The sequence below is a fragment of the Lepus europaeus genome, chromosome 8 (assembly GCF_033115175.1).
Source record: "Lepus europaeus isolate LE1 chromosome 8, mLepTim1.pri, whole genome shotgun sequence".
Lineage (NCBI taxonomy): Eukaryota > Metazoa > Chordata > Mammalia > Lagomorpha > Leporidae > Lepus > Lepus europaeus.
The window spans coordinates 121,978,966-121,993,773 of record NC_084834.1 but is presented as its reverse complement, the minus strand read 5'-3'; the positions used below and the strand labels follow the sequence as shown (position 1 = coordinate 121,993,773).

Here is a 14,808-nt window from a genome sequence, read left to right as displayed (position 1 = left end):
GTGCGCAGGGGGAGATGCCCGTCGGACGGGGGCACGGGGAGAGGGCCGTTGGTCTGAGTGGCCCCAGGAGGACCCCGAGCTCTGACTCGCCGGATCCGTCGGGAACCGAACACCTGACCGACTTTCACCAAGTCCCAACGCGATGCGACGGCGGCCCAGGCCGCGCTCGGGGCCTGCACGCCCGCACTCCGCCCTGCCCCAGAACGCGGGCCTGGCCCAACCACGCCGAGCGCGCTGGGCATCGCGCTCCAAAGGCCCCCGAGTGCCCACCTGGCGGCCGGGCTGGGGCGGGAGGGAGGACGCGCCGCGCTGCGATTCCTCCGGGAAGCGTGGAGAAAGAGGGGGAGGAGGCCGGCCTCCCCGGGAAATTAACAAAACCTACACTTGGCAAAGTGGCCCTCCCCTCCCCCGCGGCCTCCCCGCCGCGCGCCCGCCCCTCCTCGCCACTGCCGCAGCGACTCGGGCAGCCTATCCCGAGGGTGGGGAGCCGCGGGGCCGCCGGAGCCGAGCCGCGCGCCGCGGCGTCACGTGCCGGGTGGGGGCTATAAAACCCCGGAGCCGGGGCGCCGCGCGGGGGACGCGAGGACCAGCCCTCTCCGGGGACCCCTTTGTTCGCCGCCCAGACGCCGCCACCCCCGCGTCCCCGCCGGGCCCCTGGGCCCCCAGCCCCGCGCGCCATGTCGCGCTCCTTCTATGTGGACTCGCTCATCATCAAGGACTCGGCGCGGCCCGCGCCCTCGCTGCCGGAGCCGCACCCCGGGCCGGATTTCTTCCTCCCGCTGGGCATGCAGTCCCCGCTGGTGATGTCGGTGCCCGGGCCCGGCTGTCCGTCCCGCAAGAGCGGCGCTTTCTGTGTGTGCCCGCTCTGCGTCACCTCGCACCTGCACTCGTCGCGAGGGCCCGCGGGCGCCGGCGGCGGCGGCGGCGGGGGCCCGGGGGCCGGGGGCGGCGGGGCGGCAGGGGCCGCGGCGGCCCTGCCCCTGCTCAAGGGCCAGTTCCCTTCGGGCCCCGGGGATTCGCAGTTTTGCCCGCGGGTGAGCCACGGGCACCATCACCACCACCAGCCCCAGCAGCCCGGCTCGGCCGCAGCGGCGGCGGCAGCGGCGGCGGCGGCGGCGGCTGCAGCGGCCCTGGGGCACCCACAGCACCATGCACCTGTCTGCGCCGCCACCAGCTACAACGTGGCGGACCCGAGGAGATTCCACTGCCTCGCCATGGGTAGGGCGGGGCCCCGGGACACCTGCGCGCCGCGCCCTACGCGCTCCCGGCAGCAAACTTTCCGCCTGGGAAGGCGGAAGGGGGAGCCCGGGGTGGGGGGCGGAGTGGGGAGGGAGGAGGGGCTTCCACTGTGACTGTGGAGTCGTCCGGAGAAGCGCCGCGAAGGTGGAAGGTGGCTTGGCAACCTGTCCACGCAGCCGGGTGCGCTTCACTCTCAGGACCAGGTGCGCGGGGGTTGCGCGATATCCGAGCCTCTGGGACCTGGACCGTGAACTCGGGAGAGGCTGGCTGTCAACTGGGTGCAAGGGTGGGTGTGTTTGAATCCAAGCGTGGCATTCCCTCTCTTGGCCGGCCAGAGCGCTCAGGCTGCAACGCGTCTCAGATAGGCTCAAAGGGAGGCGATCAGCCCAGGGCAAACGCCCACCGTCCATTAACCCTCTGACTTTACGTCCGGAGCATCAGAGCCTTTTAACTTTGCTCTGTGTGTGTGTGTGTGCATATTTTCCTCCCCCAGCTCAGCCAGGCCATGACCAGGGGAACGGTTGGAGAAGGGCACAGGTGCTTGTCTGGGAACGGCCCTGGAGAGGCGGCCCTTCTGGGGGTGGCCTGTAGGGTGGGGGCGCCTCGCCCAGGCCTCACCTCTCTTCCCGGTCGACAGGCGGCTCCGACGCCAGCCAGGTGCCCAACGGCAAGCGGATGAGGACGGCGTTCACCAGCACGCAGCTCCTGGAGCTGGAGCGGGAGTTCTCGTCCAACATGTACCTGTCCCGACTGCGGAGGATCGAAATCGCCACCTACCTGAACCTGTCCGAGAAGCAGGTGAAAATCTGGTTTCAGAACCGCCGCGTGAAACACAAGAAGGAGGGGAAGGGCACGCAGAGGAACGGTCACGCGGGCTGCAAGTGCGTCAGTAGCCAGGGGCTCTATGCGCGCTCCGAGGGGGAGGACTCCTTGTCGCCAGCCTCTGCCAGCGAGGACAAGGACATCTCCCCCTTATGAGGGGGCGCCGCCCTGCCCCCTCTCACCACTTCCCTGGGCAGCCCCCGCACCACCAGCGTGGGGGACCCCCAATCCTGGCTTGCGACTGTGGTCCCATCTGGAGAAAGAAGGGACAGAGAAGTTCCCGGTGCACACCCTGGGCCTGCGCCTTCTCCAAACCTGTAAATACTCCAGGTTTCATCATCTAACAGGGTCGGCTTCGCCTTGTAGGGCAACTGTTGAAAGCGCCTGCCGGTTCTCCATACTTGCTGTCCTTCAGAACCTTCTAAGAGCGCGGGTGGGGGGGTTCTTGGTTGTTTCCTGTTGTTGTTGTTTAAAAATGAAAACACTGAAGTTGCAAATGATTTAGAGAATTAAACCCCGTAGGTCTGACTTTCTGAAAATTGGGGGAGAATTTCAAATGCAAGTCACTGGAAATCCCTTTGTATGTGAATAGTTTTATATAAAATCTATATTTATATTTATTTAAATAAATGAAGCAAAATCAGGATTTTAAATTTGTGGTGTTTGCTCCGCCCAGACACCGCCCCAGGATCCAGGGAAAGTCAGGGCTGGGGGCTTCTGAGGGAGATGCTAAGGCTCAGGGGCTGGGGGAGCCGGTGGCTCTGCAGGTTGCCTGTGTGACTTGAGCTTCTGTCAATTAGACACCTTTGGTAACAAGGCCCTCTAGCAAGGGGCACCCCCCTTCTCACGGTGGGCGGTCCACACCTCTCCACCAGCCTTGACCGCCAGCGACCCCGCGGCGGCGGAAATCCCTGTAGAGTGTGGCACTTCTCTCCTGCCCTCTTCTTCCTCATCCCTCTGGTCCCAACGGTGAGCGGAGTGAAGGAATCTGCACCCAGGAGTGGTGTGGGGAAGAGCAGCATCCCACCGGGAGACAGGAGGGATGCAACTCGCCACTCGCAGCCTGCGGAGTTCCTGGCTGTTCTTCCAACTCAGACATTAGCAGAGTTCCCTCAGTGCCGAGAAAATAAATTCAGGGACAGGGAAGTGTTTTGCCTGAAGATTCAGAGCCTACGATGGGCCAGGGGGCCTCCCCCCCACCCAGACACCCCCAGTCTCCTGCTTTCAGGTACTTGGTCTCCCTCCCAGCCCTCTCCTGCCCTAGGCCAGCGCGAACCTGCAGGCCTGCCCCCCCCCCCCCCATGTCACTTCTAGCTCCCGCCTCAGCAAGCAACCTGGCTCGCTCCTCTGTGCCGAAGGCAGAGAAGTGGAGAGGCCCGGACTCCCGCGCTGGGACGGGCTACGGTCCGCTAGCACGCACGGCGGTCGGTTCTGAGTGTTTTCTGTGGGGACGCCGCCACCCAGCCAGCAGGTTCCAGCACACAGACACGGCTCCTCCAGGTCCCGTGTACTCTCTGGAACTGAAACCTCGCCAGGCGCGAGGTCTAACGCCGTCTAGAAGCCAGTTTGGGAAGGAGAAAGGGGAGGGAACGGCGACGCGGCTCTCTCTCTCTCTCTCTCTCTCTCTCTCGCTCTCGCTCTCGCTCTCTCGCTCTCTCTCTCTCTCTCTCACACACACACACACACACACACACACACACCAAGCTCCCGCGCTCAGATCCCCTTGGCACCTGCCGGCGAGGCCAGGTCGGAGCGAGCGAGCAGCGCGCGGCGGGCGCTGCGTGCCGCTGGCCGGGCCGGGGTCTCGCAGCAATCCCCGCGGCTCGCCCACCCCTGCTCCGGCCCAAGAGACTCACGCCCCTAGGTCTCCTGCTCCTTTCTCCCTGGCTCCCGGCTCGCAATCACAGAGCCTAGGCCCTCGCCCTGCCCGCCGCGAGGGCAGCAGGTGCAGACCCCCGCCTTCCTAATTGCCCGGGTCTCCCCTGTACCCCCGAAACAGGCCTCTCCGCGCGCGAGAGCAGAGGTGGGAGCACGGCGCCGCGAACGCCGGGAGCGGTCGTCGGAGGGGAATAATTCCGGCATCGCAGGACCGCGGACAAAGCGCCCCCGCCGCCGCTCTGCGCGCCCTGCCCAAAGCCAGACCCCTCCGCCCCCTCCCGCCCCCTCCTGCCCACACCCGGCCGGGCCCTCGCTCAAGTCCGCGAGCAGCCCCGACTCCAGCCCCTGCGCCCCGCCGGGCCCCGACCCTCGGCCCCGCGCTCGGGGCGTGGAGCCAGGCGCTTGCCGCTCCTGGCGCTGCGCAAGCGCCCGGCTCCGCTGCTCCAGCCCTCCTTGGCCACTTTTGGGCCACTTGGATAGTTCCAACTCTTCCCTCCCGCGCCCAACTTCGGAGAAAGACCCCTAGGGGAAGGCCGAGTAGGCGACATATTTCTCCCCGGAGGGAAGAAGACGCGGGCAAAGCTAACCACCTGGACGCTGCTCGTCCGCCAGGGTTCCAAGCGGTCCTCGAACTTCCAGGACTTTCGATGCAGAGGGGACCTTCCTGTCACCTATGCAGGGGAGCATGAGGTCTCCTACTCCATTCAGATTTCTCTCTCCCCTCCCCCACGCCCCCCCCCCCCCAAACCCGTGGATGATTTTGAAGGCAGAACGAAGCTTCTCCGGGAATCCGGAGTCTGATTTCTTTGAGGCTAAAAGCGCCTGCGCAAGGCTTAGAGGCGCGCAGCGCACTCTGCTAGAAGTCGCGAGAGCCAACGCTCCACGCGGCGCTTCCCGGACCTCTTACAGGGGAAGCGTTCTGGGGCGAGGGTCTCTGCACTTGAATTCCAGGGGGCAACGGGCCCCGGCCCGGAAAACAAGCACAGCTACGTTGCCGCGCGCCACACCTCTCGGAGGCCCCGGGCGCGGAAAGCGCACCGAGCCAGAAATGAAAGTGAGAGTTAGGGTAGGACTTGTTCCACCAGGAGCGGGGACGTGAGCGCAGGGTTCAGGGCTGCGCCTGAGTTCTCCTCGGCGACGACGCGGCCCTGGGTGGCCGGCAAGAGGACCCGGGTGGAGAGCCGACGCACGACCTCTCACCCCTGTGCCCTGGCCCAGCCCAGACGCTCAGAGCCCTTTGTCCTCCCACTCCTTGACCACCACACGCCCAAGGCCAAGGGCCTGACACCGAGAGCAGCCCCGGAGAGGGACGGGGCAGCCCGCCCCTGGGGTGTGCCTGGGCACAGGTGTTGGTGCACCTCCTCCGCTCAGGGGCTTAGCTCCCTACCACCACCGCCACTCCACCCTCCACAGAGAGATCCGAGGATCTTAGGAGAGGCCCAAAACTTGGGGCTGTGCAGCCTTCCATTTCTGTCCCCCTTCACTTTACCCGCCTCCCCCACCCGTTCAGTCCCAGGGCCACCGAGTGTGGACTGTGAGTGTGGGTGTGTAACTCATGCGTGCATCCTGCATACATGTGGGCGAGTGTGTGTACGTGCACGGGTGCGAAGCATGCGTGCAATGTGCCTATGTGTGTGTGAGAGGTGGTAGTTGTGTAGACAGGATTAATTTTCAACAGGTTTTCGCTTCCTTCTTCCTACTCACTCTTGGAGGCACTCCTTGGTTCCTTTCAGAGAGGCGGGAAGATGCCTGGGTTGAAGGGAGGAGAGGTGAACTGGGAGAGGCCAGAGGGAGCAGGGCTCTGGGGGCAGGACCCCAGCCCAGCCTTCGGGCAGGGTGTGAGAGAGGAGGACAAGGACCCTGGAGGAAATCGGGCTTCCAGGAGCAATCGCTCCTTAAAGAGAGCCCCTCCCTCCTCCTCCAAGCAGAGCCTCGCGCTGTCCTAGCGATGAATGCCGGGTGCAGCGAGCAATTGTTCCTACTTTCATTATGCACAGGGAATCTTCGCGCGTACCTGTGAAGTGACAGACCTTTTAAAAGGGAACATTTTTTCTGTGCAATTAAATGGTGCATTTGCTAGACTTCTATTAGCATAATTTAATATAAATCTATTTTATAAATCTTTAGGCTCACATTACTGAAAATTGGCTTCTCTTTAAGGGAGGGAAAAAAAAAAGTCTGTGTCTCTTCCCTGAATTAGGTAGAACAGAATGCAAAAGCTTGCAATGCTAAGCCTGCTGGAAATATGGAAAGCGGAAATATCCTTTGTATTGACTTTTGTCGTGGTGGAGGTATGGACGAAAGACATAGCTGGTCTCGCAGAAGGTGGGACAGTCCAGGGACCCCTGGGATGGAGGCCATAACAGGAAGGGACCAGAGACGACTGATGACGGGAGGAGGTCGGGTGGACAAGTGAGCGCCCCAAACTCCAAAGCAACAAAAGCCCAACTTCTAAAACAGACTTGGAAGCAGAGGTCCTCTTCGGGGGCTGGTGGGAGAAAATGGAAAGACCCTGGGAAGCCACAGTCCCCTCTCTTCCGAGTGCCTGGGCCACACCCCCTAGTCTCAAAAGCATCCCCCAAATACTGGGTGCCCTGCACCCACTGCAGGCAGGGTGTCGCGCTCCCAGCATTCCCGGACGGCAGTGCCCTTCTCCCAACTCTGTGTTTCCCTGCGCCCTCACAGGACTTGCACGTAGCCTTCCAAATCCCAACCCCAGGAAGGCTGCGGGGCTCCTCAGGGCGAATCCCGAGCGATCGGAAGTGTGTACTGTGGGCTTCGGAAAGGGGCCCGTTTCAAATTAATGAAGCAGTGACAATTTCAAGCTGCCTAAAGGCGGAGGTTGGCACTGCCCAGGCCTGAGCGTGGGGAGCTCGCCAGGCCAGCCTTTATATTGTCCTCTTTTCTGAGGAGCAGACAAAGATGGATAGAGAGACATTGAAAAGGAGGGGGAGTATTTCAAACAGCCCCATAAAGCGGGCTGTCACTTTAAGACAAGAACCATAGTGCTTTGATGACTCCGTATTAGCTGCACCGTTTCAAAGAAGGGACTGCAGTCTCCAGCGAGAGGGAGGAAAAAGCAAAGAGAGAGTGGGAGAGCGGGAGAGGGAGAGAGAGGACGAATTCTTAGGCAACTACTTGATTTCTGAAGTTCAGGGAGAAAACCCGCAGCAGGTGCAGAGAAAAAAAAAAAATAAAAGCAGGTGGGAGTGGGAAAGAGCTCCGTGCCGTGGGCGGCAGCCGGCTCCAGGAGCTGAAGCCAGCTTGGCCTCAGTTTGCTGGGAAGGGCTGGAGGGGGTGTGTGTGCAGCCCCCCCCCCCCCGCCCAGAATTATCATGGAAATGCTGAGAGGCTGAACCAGGAAGAACAGGGAGAAGGGGGAGGGCGTGCCTTGGGGGGGCCACCTCCCTCTCCCAAAGCCTGATTTAAACTGTTTGGGGTTAAGCAGAAGCAAACCACCTCCTCCCTTTTCTCCCTAATTAATTAATGACTGTGATTAATTATTAGTCTTGTATTCCAAGGCTTCAAAACGCCTTGGCCAAGGGGCTGGTGAGTTGATCAGCCAGACACGTGGTCTAACTCCGGAGAGCAGAGGTGAGAGTTGGGGAGCCGCTTCCCTCCCCAGCTCTGCCTGCCTATCTCTGTCTCTGTCTCTGTCTCTCTCTGTCCCTCCCCCCCCCCCCCTTCACGCTCTCTCAAGGCCCGACCCCACCCCTCCTAGTCCCAGCCCTGCAGCGAGGGACTAGTAAGCCGGCACTGGGGCCTGCTCCCAGCGCAGGCACCTAGCAAGCTCACGGCGTGGTCCCTGCCAGAAGTTCACGGGCAGCCGTGTGGTTTCACCCTTGGACGGTGAGTCACTGACAGCTTAAGGTTTTTGTTTATGCCTACCAAAGACATTTTTAAAAAGCCAGCCTCCTGCGGGAACCTGAGGCCAGCGCGGAGGTGGCGCCAGCGACGCGCAGCGGCCAGGAGCGCCCGCGCGCTGTTCCATTGCGCGCTATTTGAACCTTGCAACATGTGGTAATTTCTGGGGCAAGCTGAAAAGGGGAGATTATGTAGGAGGGACACAAGGACATTAGCGAACGGTTAATTTAACTCGCTTTCGGCAGGACTAACCGATACATTCCTAATTGACGGAGAGGCAGGTGAGGCGCCCGCCCCATGCGGGCGCATTCACGGTGGCAATCAATGGGCCTTTTTCAATTCGCACGGCCCACGATCTATCATGGGGAAAAGACGTGCGGCGAATATGCTGATTTTTTTTATTAATGGAATTACACCCTGCCACGCAGGTGTGAGGGGAAAAAACCTATACTGCAATAAAGTAAGCTTAACAATGAAATTAGAATTTTATTAGCTTTCTGAGTCACATAGACCTGGATTTGAACTGTCAAAACAAGCAACAATAAGATACGCTGAAGGCAGCCCTGCCAATCAACCAGAAGAAACCAACAGCGTGGAGTCCACAACGCAGTCGGCTGCTGGGCCCGCCTTGCGGAGGAGGCGGCGGCCGAGCAAGTGCCCGGGGTCCGGACCCGCAGGTCGCGGGCGGGAAACAACACGGGGGCTCTGGGGGCGCGGCCTGGGGCAGACCCTGGCCGAGGCCGCGGAAAGGTCTGCGTGCCCCAGGCCGGCCGAGCGCGGGGCGCGCGCTGAGGTTTGCTCCCCGGGGCTTGGGCGCAGCTACCTGGGTGCGGCTGGCGGAGAGGTGCCCTTATGCAAATGGCTCACCAGTAGAGAAAGGAACACTTCCAAGGGCCCTTTGTGACCTCCATAGAAAGCCGAGGCACTCTGCATGACAAAGCACAATTAAGCTTTCTATTCAGGACTTCTTGCAGCTGGCGGCCCGTCGGGAAAGTGGGAGGAAGCGCGAATACATTCAGAGCGTGGCAGAGTGTTTTGTGTGCGTGTCCGTCTCGGGCTGCGCGGCGGAGCGGGGCGGTGGGCGGGCCCCAGGAGCAGGAGGCTCCGCCTTGGACCCCCGCCACCTGAGCCGCACTGCCTCCGCCCACGCGGGCGAGCGGGGGGGGGGGGGTCTCGGACGCCGGGAGAGGCTCCCCAGCGCCCGTGCTGGACCCCGGACGCCGGGGCGCGGTTGGCTGCTGGCGCGCAGCGGGGCGCACGAGGGTGCTGCCGCCGGAGCCTGCCTCTGCTCCCTGCTCATCCCACTTGTGCAGTCCTAGGACAGAATGATTCGGCTTCGGGGGCCCTCTAGATGCAGGGTCGTACCCTCGGAGGCTGGCTTGGTGGGCTGCGTCAGCCGCGGCCCCGCAGACCGTGGCTTCTGGCCCCACAGGGAGCGCTACAGCCAAGCGAAGGCCGGGAGGAGTCAGGCTGGCTCTCTCCGTGGAGCGCTGCCGCCCTGTCTCTCCGGGAGCCTCTCTTCCTAGCCCCTAGCGTCTAACCAGACGCCCTGGGGACCAGGTTCCCCAGTTCCACCCACACCTCTGCCAACAGTCACCCTGCTCAAGTGTCCTCGGCGAACCCCGCGCAGTGGCCGCCTGGCTGCGCACGAGCTGGCTCCTAGCTCAATCAGGCCAAAGTCACGGCCAGCTTGGGAGAAGGACCCTCCCTCTGTCCCACTCTGCTCTGCCCGTTAGGAACACTTGTGTTCCAGCACAGTCTTTATCCGATGGTTTTCCAAACATCCGCCCTGGGTAGCTGCTCCCCGGCGGGCAGGGAGTGCCTGTCTTCTCCCCTTTTCCCATCTGCAAGGCCTCGGTGACAGCGGCTGCATCCCCCACCTTGCAGCATCGGCGTTCACCGCAACACCCACCACATAGCCCACGCCCAGTGCGCACCTGCCAGGCCCGGTCCATGCGGCCCTGCTTCTCCGAGGACCCAGACAGCTTAGAGGCAGGGGTTCTGGTGCAGCAGGCTAAGCCCCTGGCTGCAAAGCCAGCATCTCAGGTGAGCTCCAGTTTGAGTCTTGGCTGCTCTACTTCTGAGCCAGCTCCCTGCTAATGCACCTGGGAAAGCAGCAGAAGATGGCCCAAGTATTTGGGCCCTGCACCCACGTGGGAGACTCTGCTGAAGCTCCTGGCTCCTGGCTTTGGGCTGGACCAGTCCTGGCCATTGCAGCCATTTGGGGAGTGAACCAGTGGATGGAAGATCCTGTGTTCTCTCCAACTCCCTCTCCATCTGTAACTCTGCCTTTCCAATAAATAAATACACTCTTAAAAAAAAAAAAAACCAGAATGGAGCAGACAGGAGATATGCATTTGTATGCTATATATGAAAAATAGCTATACAGGCCGGCGCCGTGGCTCAACAGGCTAATCCTCCGCCTTGCGGCGCCGGCACACCAGGTTCTAGTCCTGGTTGGGGCGCCGAATTCTGTCCCGGTTGCCCCTCTTCCAGGCCAGCTCTCTGCTATGGCCCGGGGAGGCAGTGGAGGATGGCCCAAGTCCTTGGGCCCTGCACCCGCATGGGAGACCAGGAGAAGCACCTGGCTCCTGGCTTCAGATCAGCGCGATGCGCCGGCCACAGCAGCCATTGGAGGGTGAACCAACAGCAAAAAGGAAGACCTTTCTCTCTGTCTCTCTCTCTCTCACTATCCACTCTGCCTGTCCAAAAAAAAAAAAAAAAATAGATATACAAATAAGACAGAAAGAAGGTTCCGGATCAGGCTGCCTGCCCTGCTGTGTGTTGAGGGTGACTGCGGGCAACTTGCTTGAGCTAACTTCCATCTTCTTCATTTGTAAAATGGAGATAATAATAACAGTTGAGAATTAAATAAGGATGTTGGGATCAATACGAAAATATTTGTGAGGATATAGAGATTTAGGTAAAGTAGCCAGAGGGCCCAGGGAGCACTGGGAACCAGCCTTGGAGCTCACCGGGGCAGGGCTACCAGTGCCACCGCCAGGCGGACATGCTGGCAACAGTGGAGGCCCAAGTGTGCGGGGAGGGGAGGGGAGAGGAGCCCCTCCTGGAGGTTCCGGCAAAGACCTGGCCTTTCTCCTTGAGTTACCTGACTGCAGCCCCTAACAAAACTAAAAAATTTTGAGAGCAAAGCCCCTAGCCTCTGGGGCCAGTGCTGTGGCACAGCAGGTTAAAGCCCTGGCCTGCAGTGCTGGCGTCCCATATGGGTGCCGGAAGAGAGAAAGCAAAATAGGATAAATGAGAAAAAAGATTCAGAAGTGACATATTTGGTACAATTGGCAGGTAGGGACATTACAACGAATAATATTGGGGCCGGCGCTGTGGGGTAGCGGGTAAAGTCGCAGCCTGCAGCACCGGCATCCCATACAGGCACCAGTTCGAGTCCCAGCTGCTCCACTTCTGATCCAGCTAATGCAACTGAGAAAGCAGCAGAGGACGGCCCAAGTCCTTGGGCCCCTACGGCCACTTGGAGACTTGGATGAAGCCCCTGGCTCCTGGCTTCTGACCAGCCCAGCTCCAGCGGTTGCAGCCATATGGGGAATGAACCAGTGGATTCATTTTTCTCTCTTTCCTTCTACCTCCGTCTCCCTCTCCCTCTCTCTGTAATTCTGCCTTTCAAATAAATAAATCAATTTTTTTAAAGATTTATTTATTTATTTATTTATTTTAAAGCTAGAGTTACACAGGGAAGGAGAGGCAGAGAGAGAGAGAGAGAGAGAGAGAGAGAGAGAGGTCTTCCATCTGCTGGTTTACTCCCCAAGGGGCTGCAATGGCTGAAACGGCGTCCATCCGAAGCCAGGAGCCAGGAGCTTCTTCTGGGTCTCCCATGCAGGGACAGGGGCCCAAGGACTTGGACCAGCTTCTACTGCTTTCCCAGGCCATAGCAGAGAGCTGGATTGGAACTGGAGCAGCCAGGACTTGAACCGCCGTCCATATGGGATGGCAGCACTGCAGGCTTTACCCGCTATGCCACAGCGCCAGCCCTTAAATAAATCTTTTTTTTTTTTTTAAATCTCCCCCAGGTGCAGGCACTGGGCACAGCAGTTGTGACACCACTTGTGGCATCCACTTTCCGCATCAGGGTGCCTGGTCTGAGGGCTGGCTCTGCTCGGTCCCAGCTGTGTGCCCTGGGAGGCAGCAGGTGATAACTCGGGCAGTTGGGTCCCTGCCACTCGCATGAGCGACCCGGATGGAGTTCTGGGCTCCTGGCTTCCGCCTGGCCCAGCCCCAGCTATTGGAGGAGTTTGGAGAGTGAGCCAGTGGATGGGAGTACCGCCTCCCTACCCACTCCCTGCCCCTGCATTCCAAGTTTAAACAAAGAAAGAGAGGCAAACCGTGCCCATGGTAAGGAGCAATCTGAGAGAAATGACTCCAGTCTGCGAAAAATTAGAAATTTCATTGAGATGAAAAAGTGATGACAACAGCGATCACTGCAAATGATCAGTGACGTTAAAGACGCCCTGGTGGGAACACACAGCCAGCAGCCCTGCAGCCGAGGGCTGCACAAGGCACCTCTAACCCACCCAAGGCGCATTAGAGCCGCCCTGTGGTTGAGATCCCTGGACAGTGCTTCCGCCTGTCACGGTTCAGTAGGGTGAGATACACATGACACAATGCTTACCTTTTTCTTAATAAACATTTTGTAAAGATTTGTTTATTTGAGAGGCAGAGTTACAGACAGAGAGAGGGGGAGACATAGAGAAAGGTCTTCCATCCACTGGCTCACTCCCCAAATAGTACAATGGCCAGAGCTGAGCTGATCCAAAGCCAGGAGCCAGGAGCTTCTTCCTGGTCTCCCACATGGGTGCAGGAGCCCAAGCACTTGGATCATCTTCCCTTGCTTCCCCCAGTCCTTTAGCAGGAGCCGGATGGGGAGCAGAGCAGCCGCAACTTGAACTTGGATGCTGGCATTGCAGGCAGAGGCTTTTACCTGCTAGGCCACAATGCCAGCCCCACTGGGTTTTCTCAAAACACCTTTGTATATCACCTTTGGAGAAATGTCTGCTCAGGAAGTCCTTTGCCCTTTTTTTTTTTTTTTAATGGATTTTTTGAGGCTGGCGTTGTGGGGCAGCCAGTTAGGAGGCTGCTTGTGGTACTGGCATCCTTACAGAGTGCCAGTCAGAGTCCCACATCTAGGGAGGCAGCAGAAAGTGGTCCAAGTGCTTGGGCCCCTGCACCCACGCGGGAGACCCAGGCGGAAGACCCAGGTGGAAGACCCAGGTGGAGCTCCAGGCTCCTGGCTTCAGCCTGGCCCCGCCCTGGCTGTTGGGCTCATTTGGAGAGCGAACCAGCAGATGGAAAATCTCTTTCTCCCTGTCTCTCTTTCTCTGTCTATCACTCTGGCTTTCAAATAAATATATACAAATAACTCCTCTTAAAAAATGGGTTTTTTTGTTTTCTATTGCTGTTAAGTCACAGGAGCGCCTCATGCGTACTAGACATAAACTCATTATCGGATAAACTACTGTGAGTATTTTCTCCCATCCCATAGGCTATCTTCTCACTCTGTCGGGTGAGTCCCGGGATGCACAGAAAGTTAGGTTTGATGCAGCCCCGTTTCCCCGTTTTTTCTTTTGCTGCTTCTGTTGTTTGCATTTCATCGAAAGAACGGAATCATCTAATCCCCATCACCACTCAGTGCCATCCAAGAGGGCCATGCCCAACCCCGTGCTGTAAGCTGTGCCGCTCCGTTCTCCCCTAGGAGCTTTGCAGTCTAGGTGTGATGTTTATGAGTTGATTTTTGCACGTGGGGTTAGTAAGGACTCGGTTTCATCCCCTTGTGAGTGGGTGTCCCGTCCCCGGCCAGCACCACTTGTTGGAGAGCCCGCCCTTCCCCACTGGCCACTCTGGGACCCTTGTTGAAATCACTTGGCTTTCTGTGCTAGGGTTTCGTCTGACGTCTCTTTTCCTTATATCTTCCTTTCGTCCAGACCCCCTCGAATGTGATGACCTTAGCTCTGAAATCAGGGAAGTGTGAGGACTCCCCACGTGCTCCCCTCCCAGGTTGCTGGGGGCTTCGGGGGCCTCTTGAGAGTCCGCATGCATTTTAGGGAGCTTTTCCCTGTTTGCAACATCTTCGGCAGCTTCAGAGGAGTCAGTCTGCATTTGTAGGTCACCTTGGGCAATCCTGGCATTGCTGTGTCTTGATTGGGAGGGTAGAGGCTTCATTTAATTATGGGGTCTCAGAGGGGGCCCCCTGGGAGGTCTTTAGGTCGGTGGGGGAGTGTGGTTCATGCCCTAAAATGCTGCAATGGCTGCAGCTGGGCCAGACGGAAGCCAGGAGCCAGGAACTCCTGCGTGCATGGGAGGGAGCCAAGGACTTCCCAGGTCCCTCATCTGCCTCCCAGGAGGCAGAGTAGCCAGGACTCCCAAGCGGCCGTGGAACCTGGGGCACCACGTAGCCTCCGGGCCTTCCTTCTTCCTGAATACCTCGCCCAGTATGCGTTAAGCTGATCAACACAGCTTCCGACCCAAGACCATGCGCTGTCTGTGCCTTGACTTTAATGTCCTGCAGCGGTGTTTTGTGGTTTTCAGGGTGGGAGGGTGGCACTGAACAGCACAGTCACTAGCAAGGAGCCTGAAAGGCAAAGAATGGCACTAAATAGACCAGCAACAGGACGCTCCAGGAGGGGGTGGGCAGCATCGCCTCGCTCTCCCTGGAAGCCTCCAGGGACTGATCCTGTCCACAAATGGCTATGAAAGCACCGCCTGGAGTTTGCACTCACAGACAGATCTTAGCAAGCGGGCGACTTGGCAAATACAGAATCAGTAAATGACGAGCAAGTGCACCCGGAAGTGGAATGCGTGGTGGGAGAGGGGACAGAAGCATGTGATGTGTGCTGCTTCCACAGGGGGCAAGCGGAGGCCCGGGGGACCACACCACATGGTGGAAGACGGCGATAGTTAGGGAGGTGCACTGTAGACCCCAAGGCAACAGGCAAACCAACCCCAGACAAAACAGAACCACAGAAAGATATACCTGGG

At 59.3% G+C, this 14,808-nt stretch overlaps 1 protein-coding gene across 1 annotated transcript; it reads left to right on the top strand.

The window, feature by feature from the left end:
* Positions 1–677: 677 nt before the first annotated feature.
* Positions 678–2,217, top strand: GSX2 (GS homeobox 2). The gene is made up of 2 exons (XM_062199299.1): positions 678–1,218; positions 1,877–2,217. Exons 1-2 carry the CDS (start codon positions 678–680, stop codon positions 2,215–2,217), a joined length of 882 nt encoding a protein of 293 aa, XP_062055283.1.
* Positions 2,218–14,808: the final 12,591 nt, after the last annotated feature.